Raw genomic sequence first — 18,244 nt, forward strand, 5'->3', positions numbered from 1 at the left:
GCAGGATGGCATTTCCTTTGATGATCTGCCTCTGGTAATGAATCTGAGTGCTGGACATCCTGGGATATGTCACCAATTATTGGGATGTATCACTGCGTGGTTCCCTTGTTCCTCCATCTATACTTTGTTGTTGTTGTTGTTGTTTAGTCGTTTAGTCGTGTCCGACTCTTCGTGACCCCATGGACCAGAGCACGCCAGGCCCTCCTGTCTTCCACTGCCTCCCGAAGTTTGGTCAAACTCATGCTGGTAGCTTCGAGAACACTGTCCAACCATCTCGTCCTCTGTCGTCCCCTTCTCCTTGTGCCCTCCATCTTTCCCAACATCAGGGTCTTTTCCAGGGAGTCTTCTCTTCTCATGAGGTGGCCAAAGTCTTGGAGCCTCAGCTTCACGATCTGTCCTTCCAGTGAGCACCCAGGGCTGATTTCCTTCAGAATGGATAGGTTTGATCTTCTTGCAGACCATGGGACTCTCAAGAGTCTCCTCCAGCCACCATAATTCAAAAGCATCAATTCTTCGGCCATCAGCCTTCTTTATGGTCCTTGAGCTATTTGAAGGTCTCCTCCCTCTCTGCTTCTCCTGTGATGGTCCTTATGCCTTGAACTCCCCCCAAGAATAGCTACATCAGGTGTTGCCAACCTGCTGCCCTCCAGATGTTTTGGATTACAGCTCCCACCAGTCCTATCCAGGATGGCTTTGCAAGCTGGGGCTGATGGCAGAGGTGGCCCAAATCTGAAGCACCCCTAGTTGTTGGTGGCTGAGCTACACGATACCACCTCTCTGTCCCTCCCCCTCTTCCACGAAATCTTTCACTCCCTTAGTCCTCATCTCCAGCTAGAACAAACCCTAGGTGTTTAAATATTAAGCAGCATTTTCTTGCCTCGATCTCTCATTGTCTTGCTTCCCTCCCTTTCTAAAGATAGATTGTAACCTCCTTGGGGCAGGGAGCTGTCACTTTTGCTTAGAATACCCTGCAGAGCCCCATGTACTCCGATGAGACGATTGTTTGGTTCCCTACTTCCCAGCATTTGTGTAAGCAAATCTTGTTCCCTTCGCATGGTCTTTGCAAACAGCTTGCAACATCTCTTTTCCCAGGCATTTCCAACTCACTTCTTTAACAGAGCCTCTCTCTTTTTTAATGCTGAGTTTGCACCATTGCACCTGTGCTCCCATTCAACGTGGGCCCTTTTAAAATTTATTTTAAGAGAGGCTTCGCTTGGCTACTTCACAATCCCATCTCTGTGGGCCCCCCCTTTCCCCATTTCACGTGTACTTCTCCCTCTCAGTATTTTTTTATCTGATTATATATTTGCAGGTACCATCCCCACCCATACACTGTTATTTTAAACTCTGGGGAGCGGAATCAGAATTACATTTCTAGCAGCAGGGAGAGTGTACGATTGATTATTTAGCAGTTATTGCATTTTAATATTTCTGTTTCCTCCTGGAGATTGAGGGCAGCATACGCAATCCCTCCCACACGATATCATAACAACAACCCTGCGAGGTTGATTAGGCTGAGAGGCCGCAATTGGCTCAGTGGCCAAAAATGGGACTTGAACCTGGATTTCTCCAATCCCAGATCGCTATTCTGTCCCCTAGACTGTGCCAGCTCTTGCTGAGGTCCTATAGAGGGCACCCAGGAAGGACAAAGGTTGGGAAATTGCTGCAGCCCAGTGGCAAAAGATATTTGCATGCAGAAGGTCTCGGGCTCAACTGCTGCTGCTGTCCAGGCAGGGATGGGAAATTCTGCAGTGTGAACCCCTGGAGAACTGCTGCCAGTCTGTGTCAGTGATACCAGCAGAAACTCGAGGGCACTGCTGCATTAGCTTGCTGTGTTTCTGACCGATTTGTGGCCCTGGCACCACTGCATTCCAGCAGGTGTCCCACTAGGGGCAGTTTCTCCATCTTCCATGTCTCTCCATCAGGTGCTCCTCAGTCATTTGATTGCTTCTGATGCAGACAAACCCTGCAGAGTCACTTACACCGGAATAAAGAGGAGCAGGTTTGGCTGAGTGGGTTTGTCTTACTCTGGGGAGGTGGACCACAGCTTCGTGGCAGAGCACCTTCTCTGCGTGCAGAAGGACGCAGGTTCAATTTCCAGCACCTCCAGCTACAACAGACCGCTAGGTAGCAAGAAATGGGAAAGACCCTTCTCTGCCCCAGACCCTGCAGAGCTGCTGCCAGTCAGAACAAGCAACACCAGCCTAGATGGAGTGTGTCAGCCTCCCAGTCCATGGGCTGGAAAACTAGAAAACATGGTACTTGGAACAAGCCAGCGTTTGCCCAGAATAAATAGCAGAGGTGGCTCCATCTCGCAGGAGTTCTTATGACCTTCGTTAAGAAGAAGAGCATGTATTTAACGACTGATCTGTTTTGCACAGCCATTGTATCACTCGCACACTCAGAGAGCATTGGTTTTTGTTTGCGGAAGGGTGCTCTCTTGCCAGTGGAAGTTTGGTTTATTTTTATTTATTTTTAATAACTTTTTATTCACAATTAAAACAAAACATATTATCCAGAAATATATCATCCTTATTTCCCCTCCATTTTTCCTCCCTCCCCCTCCCTCCCCCCTTGAACCCACCCACCCCACCCCCGACTTCCCTCAGTTCCAGTCTTTGATTTCTCTAAAAATGCTGTTTTTTGCATGTTATACAGTTGTATAGATCCTCAAACTATTTGGCTGATTATTATCAATAAAAAGTTTGTGAATGTTTATTCAAAACCAGCCAAGGAGTCCAGTTCGCATTGTTGCGCCTTCAGATACTTTGTAAAGGGGTTCCCATTCACCTTTAAAGTCACAGTTATCCTTGTCCCATAGCTTGTATGTCAGTTTTGCCAGTTCTGCATAGTCCATCAATTTTTCTTGCCATGATTCTTTAGTTGGGGTTTCTTCAGTCTTCCATCCTTGTGCTAGTAAAACCCTCATGGCCGTTGTCACATACATGAAGATGTTTTTCAGGTTTTTTGGCAGATCTTTCCCTACAATCCCTAATAAAAAATGCTTCAGGTTTTAAAACAAATATTAAATGGAACATTTTCTTCAATTCGTTGCATATCATTTCCCAATTTTTTTTAATTACCTTACAATCCCACCACATATGATAAAATGTCCCCTCCTTTTCCTTACACTTCCAACATATATTTGAACTAGTTTTGTACATTTTCCCTAACTGCACTGGTGTTGTGTACCATCTGTACATCATCTTCATGTAATTCTCCTTCAATAGGGAACATTCTGTAAATTTTAAGTCAGTTTGGTTTATGAACTTGCGGTGAATTTGCTCACTTAAGATTTCTTACAGACCCTTCCTTAATGTGCATTCACACTTTACATGGGAATGATGAACAGGAACAAACCAGGAAAGGGTTGTGATGTTGCTTGTAGTGCGAAGTGCAAGGGCTGGGTTTTTTGTTTTTAAATAGTCATTCAAAGTACTTTCCTTAACTTGTGCTTTTACATTATTCAGTATGTTTATCATGTGCACTATTTTAACCAACTGTGTGTTCATGGCATGGTCTGAACTCCCTCCTTGGAACAAATACGTTGAGTAAGTATTTTGCTGATTTTTCTCTCTCTCTCTATCCCTCTTTTCGAAACCTCCCATTTGCCATTTGACTGCTTCGTATCAGAACCGCTCTGCATGTTCATTTGCGGGATCGCGGGCATTTCTTGGCATGCATGCGCGCTCTTGAAACAGATCCACTGAGAGAAGGTGTGTTTGCCTTGCTCTAAATCACAAACCAGAACATTTAAAGAGCATTATTTGCAAGGCAGATGCCGCAATGTGTGACTGGCTGGTGTTTTCTCACAAAAAATGTGATCTCTCTCACGCATGTAGTGAGCGGAAAAGAACCGAAGGAGCTGTGTAGCATAATTGTGCAGCCTCCGGTTCTGGAATTATTTTTTCTAGTTTGACCCGAATTCAGGAAAATCAGATATGGGGGCAGAGTCAAAGAATTGGAGCCATCAGTGGAATGAAGTGTGTGTCTGTGGTAGTTGTGGTTGATACAGATCAAACATACTGTGCAGTTTGAAGGGACTTGGTGCCTAAAAACTGATTCCTTTTTAAATGAAGCATCGTCCAGACACATTAGATTGTTCAAGTTTACCTGTAGAACTTTCTTCAGAACAGAAGATGTATCAAATGATACATCTAAACAGTTCCATGAGACATATGGCAGAAAAGGCGTAGGCTCGGCATCTTACAAAATATGAAATAATTCCAACAGACCCAGAAACAGAGGTCTGTCTCTTCAGAGCTTCATTTACACCCTCACTCTCACAGAGCCTAGGAACGAAGAACTCCAGCCACCACCCTTCGGAATATGGCGAATTTGCCATTCAATACCTTCTTATGTGATCTAAGGTTAAAGCTCAGAGCTATCTGAGAACAATAACAGTTAATTATCAGCCCATCATGGCAGCTCAGAGAGCTCCTTTTTGCTCTTAATTTACCTTCAGTGGAATCTTCAAGTTAAACCCTTTCACCAATGCATACAGGTATTCCCATTTCGGTGTGAATTAAACCAGTTATACTTAACAGATACCAGCTTTGGCCTTCCATGAGCAGTTTTTCCACATGCATTTGATTTAGTTTGCCCCACAGAACGTAACAGGAGCTGTAAAGAACCAGCCCTCCTCCTCAGCATGTGACCCTGCCATAGCTCACTAGAGGAAGGACCACATGGGGGCAGGAGCCTTTAGATCAGACATAGGCAAACTCTGGCCCTCCAGATGTTTGGGACTACAACTCCCATCATCCCTAGCTAACAGGACCATCTGGAGGGCCGGAGTTTGCCTATGCCTGCTCTAGATCATTTCCCAAACTTGGGGTCTCCAGCTGCTTTTTGGACTACAGTTCCCATCATCCCTGACCACTGGTCTTGCTAGCACAGGATGATGGGAGTTGTAGTCCAAAAACAGCCAGAGACCCTGTTCTCACAGTGACCAACCAACAACATCTGGAGGGCCAAGCATTCCCCGGAGAGTAATGGCACTTGGGGAATTGGCTTTTGATTATATAAATGTTTCTGAAGCTTAGCTGGACACCTCATTTAGGAACACTAGCTGAGTTTCCATCGGCCTGGGAGGGAGCGGGGGCGGGGGAAGATATAATCCCTGCTTCCCTCCCAAGCCTGCTATTTAAAACAAAATAAAATTAAGCAGAGCAAGTTTGCATCCCTGCAAGTTCTTCCTTATGAAAATAGATACCAGATGCAAAAGCTTAAACTAAGTGCAGTGCATTAAACAATTAGTGTGGCTCATTGAGCCAACCAGAACCCACTTTTTATTTTTGACTGACGGATGATAAACACGGCCATCTGCTCCTGGTGGCTGGCGCTGGAGGAGAGGATGACAAAGATGCCCTTCTTTGAGTCAGGCTCGTGGGGAACACGCAGGCCGCAACTTCCAGAAACGGTGAAAATGCTGTGATATTCTTTCCCTCCTTCCAAATGTTAAAACCAGGAGCAGGGGATTTTTAAAATTTTATTGTATTTTTGGAAGCTCAAGGGCCACATCCCCCCGTGAGCAACCTTCCTTGGACTGCATGACAAGGAATATTCCCTTACAGGAAAAAGCACTCCAGAACAGTGTTGGAGTAGCGGCAGTGAGAGATTTCAGCATGTGGAGAGCCCCAAAGGCTTGAGAGAGAGGGTGTGTGTGTGTGGAGGGTTACCTGCAGCCCTTGGCTCTGAGGTTCCCCACCCTTCTGCTAGACCAGGGATTCCCAAACCTGGGTCACCATCCATTTTTTGGACTACAACTCCCATCATCCCTAGCCAGCAGGAGCAGTGGTCAGGGATGATGGGAGTTGTAGTCCAAAAACAGCTGGAGACCCCCCAGTTTGGGAATCCCTGAGCTAAACCTATCAACAGCAGCATGTTTTCTTACCTCAGGGTGTGTGGCTTGTAAAAACTTTGCTTTTATTTATGAAGAATAGTTTGTGACATTTTTATTAGTTAGTGGTAGTGGTAACAGAACTAATAGTAGGGTTTGTCTTATGTTTGTATGTTTCCCACACATGGAAGTTCTGTTTAGGTGTCAGGACTGGTAGCCCATAATAGGCCTCCATGATTTTTGTCATAACCATTTTCTCCTGTTTAAAAACATTTAGGCTTGTTGCCATCACTGTATCTCAGTGCAGAATAGCAAATTCTGCACAGGAACACACTGTTTTACATCTTGTCTGGCTCTCATTTTGGGGTTCACAGAGGAATTTTGCCCCAGGTCAAATTGTTTTCACCTCCTGTGGAGTGTGTAGTCTGCTTCAGGAATTTGATATCTCTGAATTCCAGTGGGAACTTATCTGACCTGAACCTCCTGGACTAATGTGCAGATCAGCTTTTCGACTTTTAAAAAGTTTTAAAATGCATAATTTAGGACAAAATCCATTTAGAAATATGTACGTTGAGATAAAATACATATTTAAAAAGGCTGTGATGAAATGCCCATTTAAGTATTATTGAGATAAAAAAAATCCATGCAGATTAATAATAATTATTATAGTAGTTTAATGAGTAAATGAGGTGGAACAGACTTAGGATCCAACACGTGCAAAATGGGCGTTCACTTAGGAATGGACTGAGACCTTCTGTCTCTGTGTGTGGCTTGACTTGCATGCATGAATTGTGGCGAGCTTCTCTGGAGATAAAACAACATGGAAAATCCCATGCAAATAGCCACTTAAAGCACAATGCAAAATTTAAGCTAGAGAAATGAAGAGAGCCAGCTGCCTTCACGTGGCTCTGTCAGCAGCAGATTTTTAAAAAGGCTTACTGTGGATGCTACAGTTCTTTGCAATCTTCACTGCGTCCCACAAAATCTTACTCCTTTATCATTTCCATTACAGCAAAGTACACAAAACCCAGGGCCTCTTAAGCAACTGGCAAATTATGCACAGGTGCATATTTGGCACATGCTTGGCGTCTCCTGTATCCAAATAAGTAGGGTAGTATGCATGTTGCTAGGGATGCGGGTGGCGCTGTGGGTTAAACCACAGAGCCTAGGACTTGCCGATCAGAAGGTCGGCGGTTCGAATCCCCGCGATGGGGTGAGCTCCCATTGCTCGGTCCGTGCTCCTGCCAACCTAGCAGTTCGAAAGCACGTCAAAGTGCAAGTAGATAAATAGGTACCGCTGTGGCAGGAAGGTAAACGGTGTTTCCGTGCGCTGCTCTGGTCCGCCAGAAGTGGCTTAGTCATGCTGGCCACATGACCGGGAAGCTGTATGCTGGCTCCCTCGGCCAATAAAGCGAGATGAGCGTCGCAACCCCAGAGTCGGTCACAACTGGACCTAACGGTCAGGGGTCCCTTTACCTTTACAATGCATGTTGCCAGTTCTTGTGCCTCAGGCCTATATCAAACATGCTGGATAATCATGTGCACAAGTAAGGATTTCTCAAACATACCTGAATAGGAACCAGTCTCCTGTGATGAGAGAAAGGCCCTTATTTCCAGCAAGAAATCAAATAAAGCTTCTGGAGAGGATATGAGTCCACCTTAGAATGGTGGGTTCCTATCCTGGCTGGCTTATTCACCACCATATACAATACAGGCCAAATGCCCTCTGGGTGGAAAATGGGTATTTCACCAATTTATAAGAAAGGGGGTAGGAAGGATCCACAAAACTATCACCCAGTTAGCTTGTTAGACATCTCCTCCAAGCTACAGTATATGCATGGTAAAGGTAAAGGTAAAGGGACCCCTTACCATTAGGTCCAGTCGTGACCGACTCTGGGGTTGTGGCGCTCTATCCCGACTTCCATTTCACAATATCAGGGCCGGTTACAACGATGAACACGTAAATATAAGATACAAAATGTGAAATGATCCAGTAGCACCTAAGGTAAAGGGACCCCTGACCAATAGGTCCAGTTGTGAACAACTCTGGGATTGCAGTGCTCATCTCGCTTTACTGGCCGAGGGAGCCGGCGTACAGCTTCCAGGTCATGTGGCCAGAGATGAGCACTGCAGTCCCAGAGTTGTTCACAACTGGACCTATTGGTCAGGGGTCCCTTTACCTTTTACCTTAGATGCTACTGGATCATTTCACATTTTGTATCTTATATTTACGTGTTCATCATTGTAACCGGCCCTGATATTGTGAAATGGAAGTTGGGATAGAGCGCCGCAACTCCAGAGTCGGTCATGACTGGACATGGCAACATGCATAGTAAAGGTAAAGGGACCCCTGACCATTAGGTCCAGTCGTGGCCAACTCTGGGGTTGAGGCACTCATCTTGCTTTATTGGCTGAGGGAGCCGGCGTACAGCTTCCGGGTCATGTGGCCAGCATGACTAAGCCGCTTCTGGCAAACCAGAGCAGCGCACGGAAATGCCGTTTACCTTCCCGCCGGAGCAGAACCTATTTATCTACTTGCACTTTTTGTGCTTTCGAACTGCTAGGTTGGCAGGAGCAGGGACCGAGCAAAGACCCTGTCACAGGGATTCGAACCGCCAACCTTCTGATCGGCAAGTCCTAGGCTCTGCGGTTTAACCCACAGCACCACCCATGTCCCTGCATGGTATCTCCTTCAAAAAATGACCAGACCATTGCAAAAATAACATTATTCATGAAGAAGTGGAATTCAGAGGAGGACACAGTGCCATTGATCACTGTTTCACTCTGAACCGTATTATAAGGAAATATACTAAGAACAATCTTTATGTAGCCTTTATTGATCTTTCTGCTGCATTTGACTCTATTAATCGAAACTGACTGTGGGAGAAATTTCAAATTGCTAACATCGACTGCAGACTTCTGCTGTTGACCCAAGAACCATACAGAAATGAGGGTCAGAGTAGGTTTAAATGGTGGTATGACTGATGCTTTTAAAATGTCACAAGGAGTGAAGCAAGGTTGCTTTCTGACTCCCATTCTTTTAAACTTTTATATTAATGATTTGGTGCCATGTAAACAATGCCAATGCAAACTTTTACTCTATCCAGTAATTAGGAACAGGAAGATCTCAATATTTCATGTATCCAGATTATTTAGTGTTCCTCTTTCTTGATTATGTCTCAAAAATTTCTTGGAGGTGTTCAGTGCATACTTTCTGTAAATTATTCTTAAGACCAATGTTATGATTTTTGGCACAGGCCTGTGTATAAATGGTGCTTAGATCAGAAAACTACAGTCGGTAGAGCATGAGAACCATTTCGCTCGTTTAGTTACCTGGGCATATTCTTTAATTAAGCCCTGTCTTGGAAGTGTCATATAGAGGCAGTGAAAGTCAAAGCACAGAAAACCATAGGGGCATTGATAAAGTTCTATTACAATAAAGGAGGGCAGCTGATTGAACCTGCCTTAAAGATATTTGGTAGCAAAGTGCTTTCTCATAGGCTCTGTGGTTTGAACTCCATTAAAGGTTTGGAAACTGTGCAGAATAAGTTCTTTTGGAAGCTAAACTCTCTACCTTCAGGAACATCAACAGCTCTTCTTTGTACTGAATCTGTTGTTGTTGTTTAGTCGTTTAGTCATGTCCGACTCTTCGTGACCCCATGGACCAGAGCACGCCAGGCACTCCTGTCTGTACAGAATCTGGGTAGCCACATTAAGGCAGGAGCAGACTGCACTCAGTTAAAGTATATTTTAAAAGTTGCTACAATGCCTGTTAAGCATTTCCCTGCACTGTGTTATACAGAATTGGGTGATAACCAACTCTGGAAATCAGCTTATCAAGATGTTTAACACTATTAATATTTTCCAGAACTCTGCTTTGACATTGAATAAATGTCAACTAAGGGATTGGCTCTTAGTTGCAACTAATTTGAAACACCAAATTTCCCCCTTGATATCTGTTCTTGAGAACAGAGCATTTTAGAGCTAGTTATTCGACCAAACTCTCACCAGTTTCCTTAAGAAATGCCTTTACTGAGCTGTGTTTTCAGTTGAAGCCCACTGAAGTCTGGGATGGCTGCTACATACAACCAAGGTCCTGCACGTAGACAGACTTTTTATTTGTGGTCAACCTCAGGTGGAAGACATAACGCATTATCTGTTAGCCTGCCCCTTATATAGAGATCCAAGAGATCACTTTCCAAAACCTTTGTTCACCCAAGCTAGCAGGCACATCCTGGCAGAAATGGTACAGTTTCTTTTGAGTGACAATAATAGCTTCATCACACAAAGAGTGATACTATATGCAGTAGTTGCAAAAAAAAGAAAGAAAAAATCAGGAAAAGGGAGATACAGTGGTACCTCAGGTTAAGAACTTAATTCGTTCTGGAGGTCTGTTCTTAACCTGAAACTGTTCTTAACCTGAAGCACCACTTTAGCTAATGGGGCCTCCTGCTGCCGCCGCGCCGCTGAAGCATGATTTCTGTTCCCATCCTGAAGCAAAGTTCTTAACCTGAAGCACTATTTCTGGGTTAGCAGAGTCTGTAACTTGAAGCGTCTGTAACCTGAAGCATATGTAACCCGAGGTACCACTGTAGATGGAATTGCTATAAATTGTTGTGGCGATTTGGAGATTTAATCTTAAATCAAGATGGATTTGAGTTTGTTGGTGTCTCTGGTAACTTACATCCATGGGTGTTAGCAAATTAGATTTTTAAAAGGCGGAATAATTTTAGAATTGGAGCTGTCAGAGATGCACAAGGAAACTGTGTTTTAATGCTCAGGGACTTGGCAAAGTCTCTTTTATATTATGGATGTATGTTCTGTATTATTTTATTAATGTAGTTGCCTAATATGAGTTTGTCATGGCCTTTGGCTGGAGCAATAAACTCAGGAAAATGAACATGCAGGTACACCATTTAATGATTTGCAGTAGCACGGGTGAACTGCACCCATCGGAATGCACTGAGTTTGAAGCAATGCTGGATGGAAAGCTTTTGTGGTGTTTTGACCCCAGTGCCCTTTTCACACATGCAGATTGTTGTTGATTGTTGAGTGATGAACGGGATATATATTATCTCTCGCCACAACTACTGACACACACACCCTGTCTCGCTTTTTCTTGGACCTTTTAACACTCCCCCCAACCCCTCCTTTGCAGGTATACCTTCACCGGCATTTACACTTTTGAATCATTGATAAAAATTCTGGCGAGAGGATTTTGTATGACGGAATTCACCTTCCTCCGGGACCCATGGAACTGGCTAGATTTTTCTGTTATTGTCATGGCGTAAGTAGCATTTTTCTCATTCCTCTCCTAAAAGGTGATTGGCTAGATCAGGACCGAGGTTTTCTTCCCCTGCTCCCATAAACTCCCCATGACTTCCCTGCTATCCTAGCAAGAAATTCATGTGCTTTAACGGTCCTGGAGCAACGAGGCTGATATGGGATTCTTTTGTTCTTTCTCAGTTGTGCAGGCAACCCATGTCCACCCATTTAACCCAAGCCAGGGCTCTTGCTGGAATGGAATTTATTAACCACTTTTATTGATGTAGTAGCCCCAACACATGGGACATGTTGCAGGTGCCAGAGCCCAGAAAAGCAGCTATTTTCACCTGCACCAAGAGAACCAAAATGGCATCAACAGTGATTTAGAATAAGTTGAAGACTTAATCAACCCAGTTTATGGCTCCTGGGAAATCTGCCTCAAATGGAGGTCCTTCTTCAGATAAGAAACAGTCCAGTGTGGGGAGTCTAGTCTCGACTACTTTGACTGGACTCCCAGGCAATTCCCAACCTGCTTAGAAACTGTCTTTGCATGGCCATGACCAATGACATGTCTGTACCGCAGACTTAAAGTGGATAGGATAGGGATCCACTCTCCTCAGAGAACCCCGGGAATTGCAGATCCATGAAATGTGGAGGATCTGGGAATTCCAGAAATCTACAAATCTTGTGTTTTTCTCTTGTCAGAGAATCCTGGGAACTGTGAGGTAGGGAGGAGGATACAGGATCTCTAATAACAGACTTTGATTCCCATTATCGCCTCTGGAATGATCTTGTGTCATAATTTGGCATTGTTCATTGCAAGGGGAGTTCTAGGAGAGAGAGAAATATCCTGTCCCCTCACTGGCAGTTTGCCAGTTGTGCTTCCCATTCCCATCCCAGAATAGCCCTCAAAACACCCTGAAATGCAAACTAGGAGAGGCACATTTCATTTACTTACTTATAAATAAGTGTTTATTAACTGCTCGATATTTCAAAAGAAGAAGAAGAAAAAGACCATTTAAGCAGTTTTCACTATGTGCTGTGTCAGTTGAAACAGAAATACAACCTAAAACCGATAAAACAGCATTCCTTCATTGCAAGAGGCTGGCTTAGGGACCCTTTGTGTTCCTTCCAGCTCCACAGTTCTATGAATCTAACAGTATAAAACATATGGAAGCCAATCAAATAGAGAACCAGGGCATTCATACACATCAAGCAGGGCTCAGTCTTATGGGTCAGGAAAAGTCTGGGTCAAAACATACGTCCTTACAAAACCTCTGAAGCAGCTGGTGGTTGCTTCTTCACATACAGCAGAAAGAAGGACACTCCACAGGACAACAGAAAATATCAATTTGGGGGACGCCACCCGGTGACATTCTGTAGAGCAGAATTTCCTTAGACGATCTTCTGCCCATCACTTTCATCGCGAATGCTTCTCCCCCACCTCCAAAACTGGGACTGAACAGCTGAAATTTCAGCTCGGCTCCAGCAAATTCTTCTTTTCTTCATTGTGTACACCTGTGTAGTTTTACCTGTGTGAACATGCTGAAAGCCTGCACAGCCATTTCCCTTGGCGGCGAGGCTCCTTTAGAACTGCTGCTGGTAACAGATTGTAGGGGGTTTCCTCCCCGCTAGCATAGCTTCAAGATCAAATGCCCGCTTTGGCTTTCAAACAGGGCAAGCAACAGCAGAGTTTTTATTTATTAATCTGAACTGTTTATACCCCACCTTTCAGGAGGCTCCCAAAGCGGCTTCAAAGTCTACTTCAAACCACAATAAACAATATCAACACGTAGGGCAGGTCATTGGGATCCTTTCCCACAGGGCAGCTGATGGTAGATGGTCCTTTGTGGGGAGGAGACAGTCCACCTGGACTTCCTCTCCCCTTGCCCACCCTCCATCTCCTGGAATTCCTTCCTCCTTCCTCCTCTTTCCCCGCCAGTTCTTTCCACCTCTGGCTGCTGGAGAGGGATCGTGGCTCAGGGCTTCAGCATCTGCTTTGCATTCTTCCAGGTTCAATCCCCAGCCCCTCCAGGTAGCGCTGGGGCACCCCATGTCTGAAACCCTGGAGAGCTTCTGCCAGTCAGTGTAGACAATACACTGAGCTAGATGGGCCAAATTCTGGACTCAGTATGACACAGCTTCTTAATCACTTGGGGGAAAGGCCGTAGCTCAGTGGCAAGGCATCTGCTTTGCACGTAGAAGGTCCTACGTTGCAATTGCTGATGCGTCCAGGTGGGATAGCTCAGTCAGTAGAGCATGAGCCTCTTAATCTCAGAGTCGTGGGTTTGAGTCCCATGATGGGCAAAAGATTCCTGGACTAGATGGCACTTTTTTGGTCCTCTCCATCTCTACAATTCTATGACCAGGGGGCTTGAAATTTATTGTTTATTTTTTAAATTAAATTTGCATACCTCCTTTAATCTCTAGATCTCAGGATGGTTCACAACATAAAAATACAATATAAAAACATAATAAGAACAACAACAGCAATTTATTATTGACTGGGTGGCTTCCAGCATATATAAAAACAAGAACCAAAAAGCCCTACAAAACCCCAGACCCTCCCAAGAACGCATTTAAAAGGGAAATCCTGGAGAACCACTGCAGTCTCAGGGCAGTTCACAGAATAACATACAGGATAAAAACAGGTAAATAATTAAACAATACAGCAAAACAACAACCACCACCCCTTTCCCACAGACACATTTAAAAGGCGGTAGAATATTAATCAGGTATGTTACAACTTCCTATGCTCCTATGCTGATGTGCTAGGTAGTGTGGTAGACTTGCATGGTCCCGCCCTACTGATTCTTTCCAAGTTTTGGCACCAACAGTTGTGGGTTTTTCTTTATTATTAAAAAAAAGCCTTACACAAGGACAGCATCCTGTTGGTCTGCACTTTGCAGAACCTGGCAGTATCGTTGTGTCAGGACTCTAGTCTGGCATGGCAGAAGGAAAACCCACATGGCTGCCGTCCCAATTAGGGCCAGAGTGCACCGCAGGGCTGGAACCCTTTTGCTGCAGTCTGGGGTTGCTTTCTCTCCCCCGCCCCCTGGCCAATAGGCAGATTCTGGCAACCGCCTGGGCTTGCCTATTAGGTGGACTGCCCGCCTGCTCTCTTGGCAGGACAGTGGCTGGCCTGGCAGCCTGCTAGCTTACGTCTTGGCTGGGCTCTCGTCTTCTGTTCAAAGCGAATTCTTAATTATCCAGCCCTAAGCCCGCTCCCTGCAAATGAAAACAAAAAAAGGATCTCCTATTCAGGACAGCTGCTGAGTTGGCCGGCCGAAGGGAACTGAAATAGGAACATCCAGAGCAAAGAGCAAATTAAGGTATCGCAGGCGACAAGGGCTGTAAAGGCACGCCGGCGGGGGGGGGGGCAGTCAATAGGCACTGCCATTTTATTTTATTTTTGAAAAAAATAAAAGTAATTGTACTGGAAAGACATTTTTAAAGGGAAGGGAAGTAATGGCGCAGAAAAGGGCATTGCCATGACAACCAGGCAATTCCGCCTGAGTTTAAAAATCTCGTCCACCCCCCCCCCCTTTTTAAAAAAAAGTCTTGGCTGCAGTTCCGGCAAGCACTTAAGTGGAGGTACCTTAAGCTTTGACTCCCACTGTCATTGCAAGTATGAAATTGGCTTTTATAACCTGAACTCTGGCTTCACTGGCAACTGCTTTAGGGTTGTTTGCAAAAAAACAAACAAACAATGCAGTTTTAAAAAAATAAAATCAACTTTTGTTTAAAAGTCTAAAGGCCCCTGCCATTTCCTGTTTCTTTAATAAAGTCCCTTCCGTAAAAATAAAAAAGAGCATTCTGACTGTCGGAAATTAACTTTTCCCATGGTGCCTTATGCCCATAATCTGGGTGCCTGGTGCCTGGCTAGAAAGTTGCAGGACTCCTGGCCAAAATGGCCTCAGGAGACCACAGGCCAGAGGCTCTCCATCTCTTGTCCTTTCGTATGAGAGCATTCTTCCTAGCTCAGTTACAGGAGCACAAGCTGCCTGGGACTTCAGTCCAGGAAGCTTCATAAACGAAACCTTTAGATCTGCACAGCCCATCCCATTTAATAGTTGCCTGGATTAACTGGGCTGTTATCAGGTGATAAATTTGTTAAGTTAAACGCTGGCTCCATCAGGAAACGGTGGCAAGGCCTCATTAGCTTCGCTGCAGCTACAATGGAAACCTACTGTGCTAATAAGCCCACATGAAGGGTTGCCGTCTCCAAATGTTAGGCTATCCTCTAGGCAGGTCTTTCAAGCATATGGTTAAGCGCCAATAAAATCTTAACGCTTCTAATTCCCATTGGGTTTCATAACCTAACGCAGCCGCACTTGCAAGGATTTCTCTGCTTGCCGCGAAAGCTGCAGGTGCCACAATCGTATCCTGTTTCCGGAGAGCTTGGAGAGGCAAGGGAACATTGGGAGTGAGTGCGCCCTTGTTTTCCTTAGTTACCAGAGGTCTTGAGTGTGCAACCATTGGGGAAGGCATGGAGCATCCTTTTGCAGTGGCCTTAGGCCTTTACAGTGCAATCTGACCCAGCGTGGAGGAGAGGGCTATCACTGGCTACTAGTCATGATGGCTGCAGTCTTCCTGCACAGTTTGAGGCAGCAATGTTTTCAAATACCAGTTGCATGTCGAGGTCCCCAAGCCACCCCCCAAATAAATCACAATTCACACAGAATTTTTGTTTAAGGTTTTTGGCATAATTTTGGCCACAACTTTATTAAAATACATAAATGTGAGTGGTTGCTTAGGCGTTGGTTACGACTATCTGTCCCCGTCCAGGAACAGAACTGACTTCCGGATTCCAGCGAAAGCCAGTAAGAAACAATATTGGGGAGAAAATGGAGCTGAGCCCCAGGCCCTCACCTCTCCCTGCATGCTCCCAGGGGCTTGCGCGGCCCAAGCCCCACGCCAGGGATTCGGACGAAAGTATGGCAAGCCCCTGGATTCCTTTAACAGAATTCCCTTGCAGCAGCAGCATTAGAGGGGCAGGCACAGCCAATCCATGCCCCTCCACCAACCAAAAAATTAACCAGTGCCTAACCACAACCTTACAAGTTGTGACGATTTGCTAAGCAGTAGGCAAAAACCAAATGGCACCAGCCAATCCGCCAAATGGACAACATTCCTACCAGGCCCCTGCCCCCAAAGCAGACGACCCCATGATGACAGGCATAGCAAGGTCAAACACAAAAGGCCTAAATAAGGGAGGGTGGGCGGGTGATCCGGTGCACGCAGCGAAAGAGAACGCTCAATGCTGCGTGCTCAGTATATAAAACCCTTGGTCCATCCCACAAATTGGCAACATCAAAATTTCCCCAGTAACTCAAACAGCCCAATCACTTCTATGACCATCTATACGATCCCACCCAGTAACAGAGGGGTGGCCTGTCGGACCCCACCGCAACACGTGCTCTCCATGAAGGAGAACACGCTTTGCTGGGAACCATTAAACTATGGAACTCACTCTCACAAGAGGCAGCAACTGCCACCAGCTTTAGATGGCTTATGGACAAACTCATGTAAGATAAAGCTGTGCTGTGCCTCCATGGTCAGAGGCAGTAATGCTTCTGAAAACCAGTTCCTGGAAACCACAAGAGAGGAGAATTCTCTTGTGCTCACGTTCTGCTCCCTGGTTTCCTACAGGCGAGAACAGGATGCTGGACTAGATGGGCCATTGGCCTGACCCAACAGACTAGTCTTATGTTCTTATCAGAGAGGAAAAGAAGTACCACCACACACACACCCCGACTGTCTAAGAACAAATTGGTAGGCTTCTGACATATATGAGTGTGTTTGTGTGGACATTGCACACTGAAATCACCCCAAAGGGATTTGCTCTCTGCTTCCTTTTGGGAATAGTAATTGCATTGGTGTTTAGGACACGGGTGGCGCTGTGGGTTAAACCACAGAGCCTAGGACTTGCCGATCAGAAGGTCGGCGGTTCGAATCCCTGCGACGGGGTGAGCTCCCTTTGCTTGGTCCCAGCTCCTGCCCACCTAGCAGTTCAAAAGCACGTCAAAGTGCAGGTAGATAAATAGGTACCACTCCGGCGGGAAGGTAAACGGTGTTTCCATGCACTGCTCTGGTTCACCAGAAGCGGCTTAGTCATGCTGGCCACATGACCCGGAAGCTGTACACCGGCTCCCTTGGCCAATAAAGCGAGATGAGCGCCGCAACCCCAGAGTGGGTCACGACTGGACCTAATGATCAGGGGTCCCTTTAACTTTACCTTTAATTGCATTGGTCTGTTGTACTAAACAACAACAGCAGCAACAACAATCAGTATGTTTATTTGAGAGTGACCCTGTCAAATCCAGTGGGACTTACTTCTAAGTAGGCTTACGTAGGATTGGGGGTTCTAATCTGAGGCAGCCATGATGAAGAATGAAGCAGGTCAGTTTTTATTCCAGAGTAGTCAATCTAGAACATTTCCCCCTGAAGCTCAGGGATCTCCAGCTGTTTTGGGGACTACAAAAACATCGTGCCCAGACCACTGTTCCTGCTAGCTAGGGATGATGGGGGTTGTAGTCCAAAAACAGATGGTGCCCTGAGTTTGGGAAACACTGCTCTGGAGCATTTGTGCCTCTGATTCCATCCACCTTTGACTCTGTTTCCGCCCACCAGGAGCACGAAGCACGTAACCTTTGAGAGAATGTCACTCTCAAAGGGTTCAGGGGGAAGGCATTGGGAATAATGGTGCAAATTATATTTGTACGTATTTGGCTGCACCTATTTCTGTTGTGTTTGTGCACCCCCTTCCTTTTGGGGTTGCCACAGAAAACAGCAGCAGTTCCCAAGCCTTGCAGGAGTGAGGGGGAAAGCAGAACATCAGACCACTGACCCATCTATCACAGGACTGTCTGCATTGACTAGCAGTTGCTCTCCAGGGTTTCAGGCAGGGACCAATTCCTAGCCCTCCCTGGCAATGGATTGAACCTAGGACTGTCTGAATGCAAAGCAGATGTTCTTCCACTGAGCTATGCCCCTTCCCTGTGTTTGGTATTGCTAGATGTTATCAGGAGGAAGAGGAGGAGGAGATGCAGAGCTCCTGCTCTCGGTGGCAGCCACACATCCTCCATTGCATCCAGTTCTGGCCTTTGGTTCCCACCTAGTTAATCTAGTGGGAAG

General features: G+C 45.6%; 1 protein-coding gene across 6 annotated transcripts in view; it reads left to right on the plus strand.

Annotated features, from left to right (window-relative positions):
• The window catches only part of LOC128424082 (sodium channel protein type 5 subunit alpha-like), a 207,287-nt gene that overhangs the window by 10,323 nt on the left and 178,720 nt on the right, over positions 1-18,244 (plus strand). For 4 of the 6 annotated variants that reach the window (XR_008332921.1, XM_053409894.1, XM_053409896.1 and 1 more), the window contains exons 1-2: positions 3,467-3,551; positions 11,001-11,129. Coding sequence is in view for 4 of the 6 variants with exons in the window: in XM_053409894.1 (XP_053265869.1) it covers positions 3,472-3,551; positions 11,001-11,129 (209 nt within the window). In the remaining 2 variants the exon portion in view is untranslated. Of the gene's footprint in view, positions 1-3,460; positions 3,552-11,000; positions 11,130-18,244 lie in introns of those variants that run through there. The other 2 variants (XM_053409898.1, XM_053409897.1) reach the window with 2 other exon arrangements.

The sequence above is a fragment of the Podarcis raffonei genome, chromosome 12, assembly GCF_027172205.1.
Source record: "Podarcis raffonei isolate rPodRaf1 chromosome 12, rPodRaf1.pri, whole genome shotgun sequence".
NCBI classification, from domain to species: domain Eukaryota; kingdom Metazoa; phylum Chordata; class Lepidosauria; order Squamata; family Lacertidae; genus Podarcis; species Podarcis raffonei.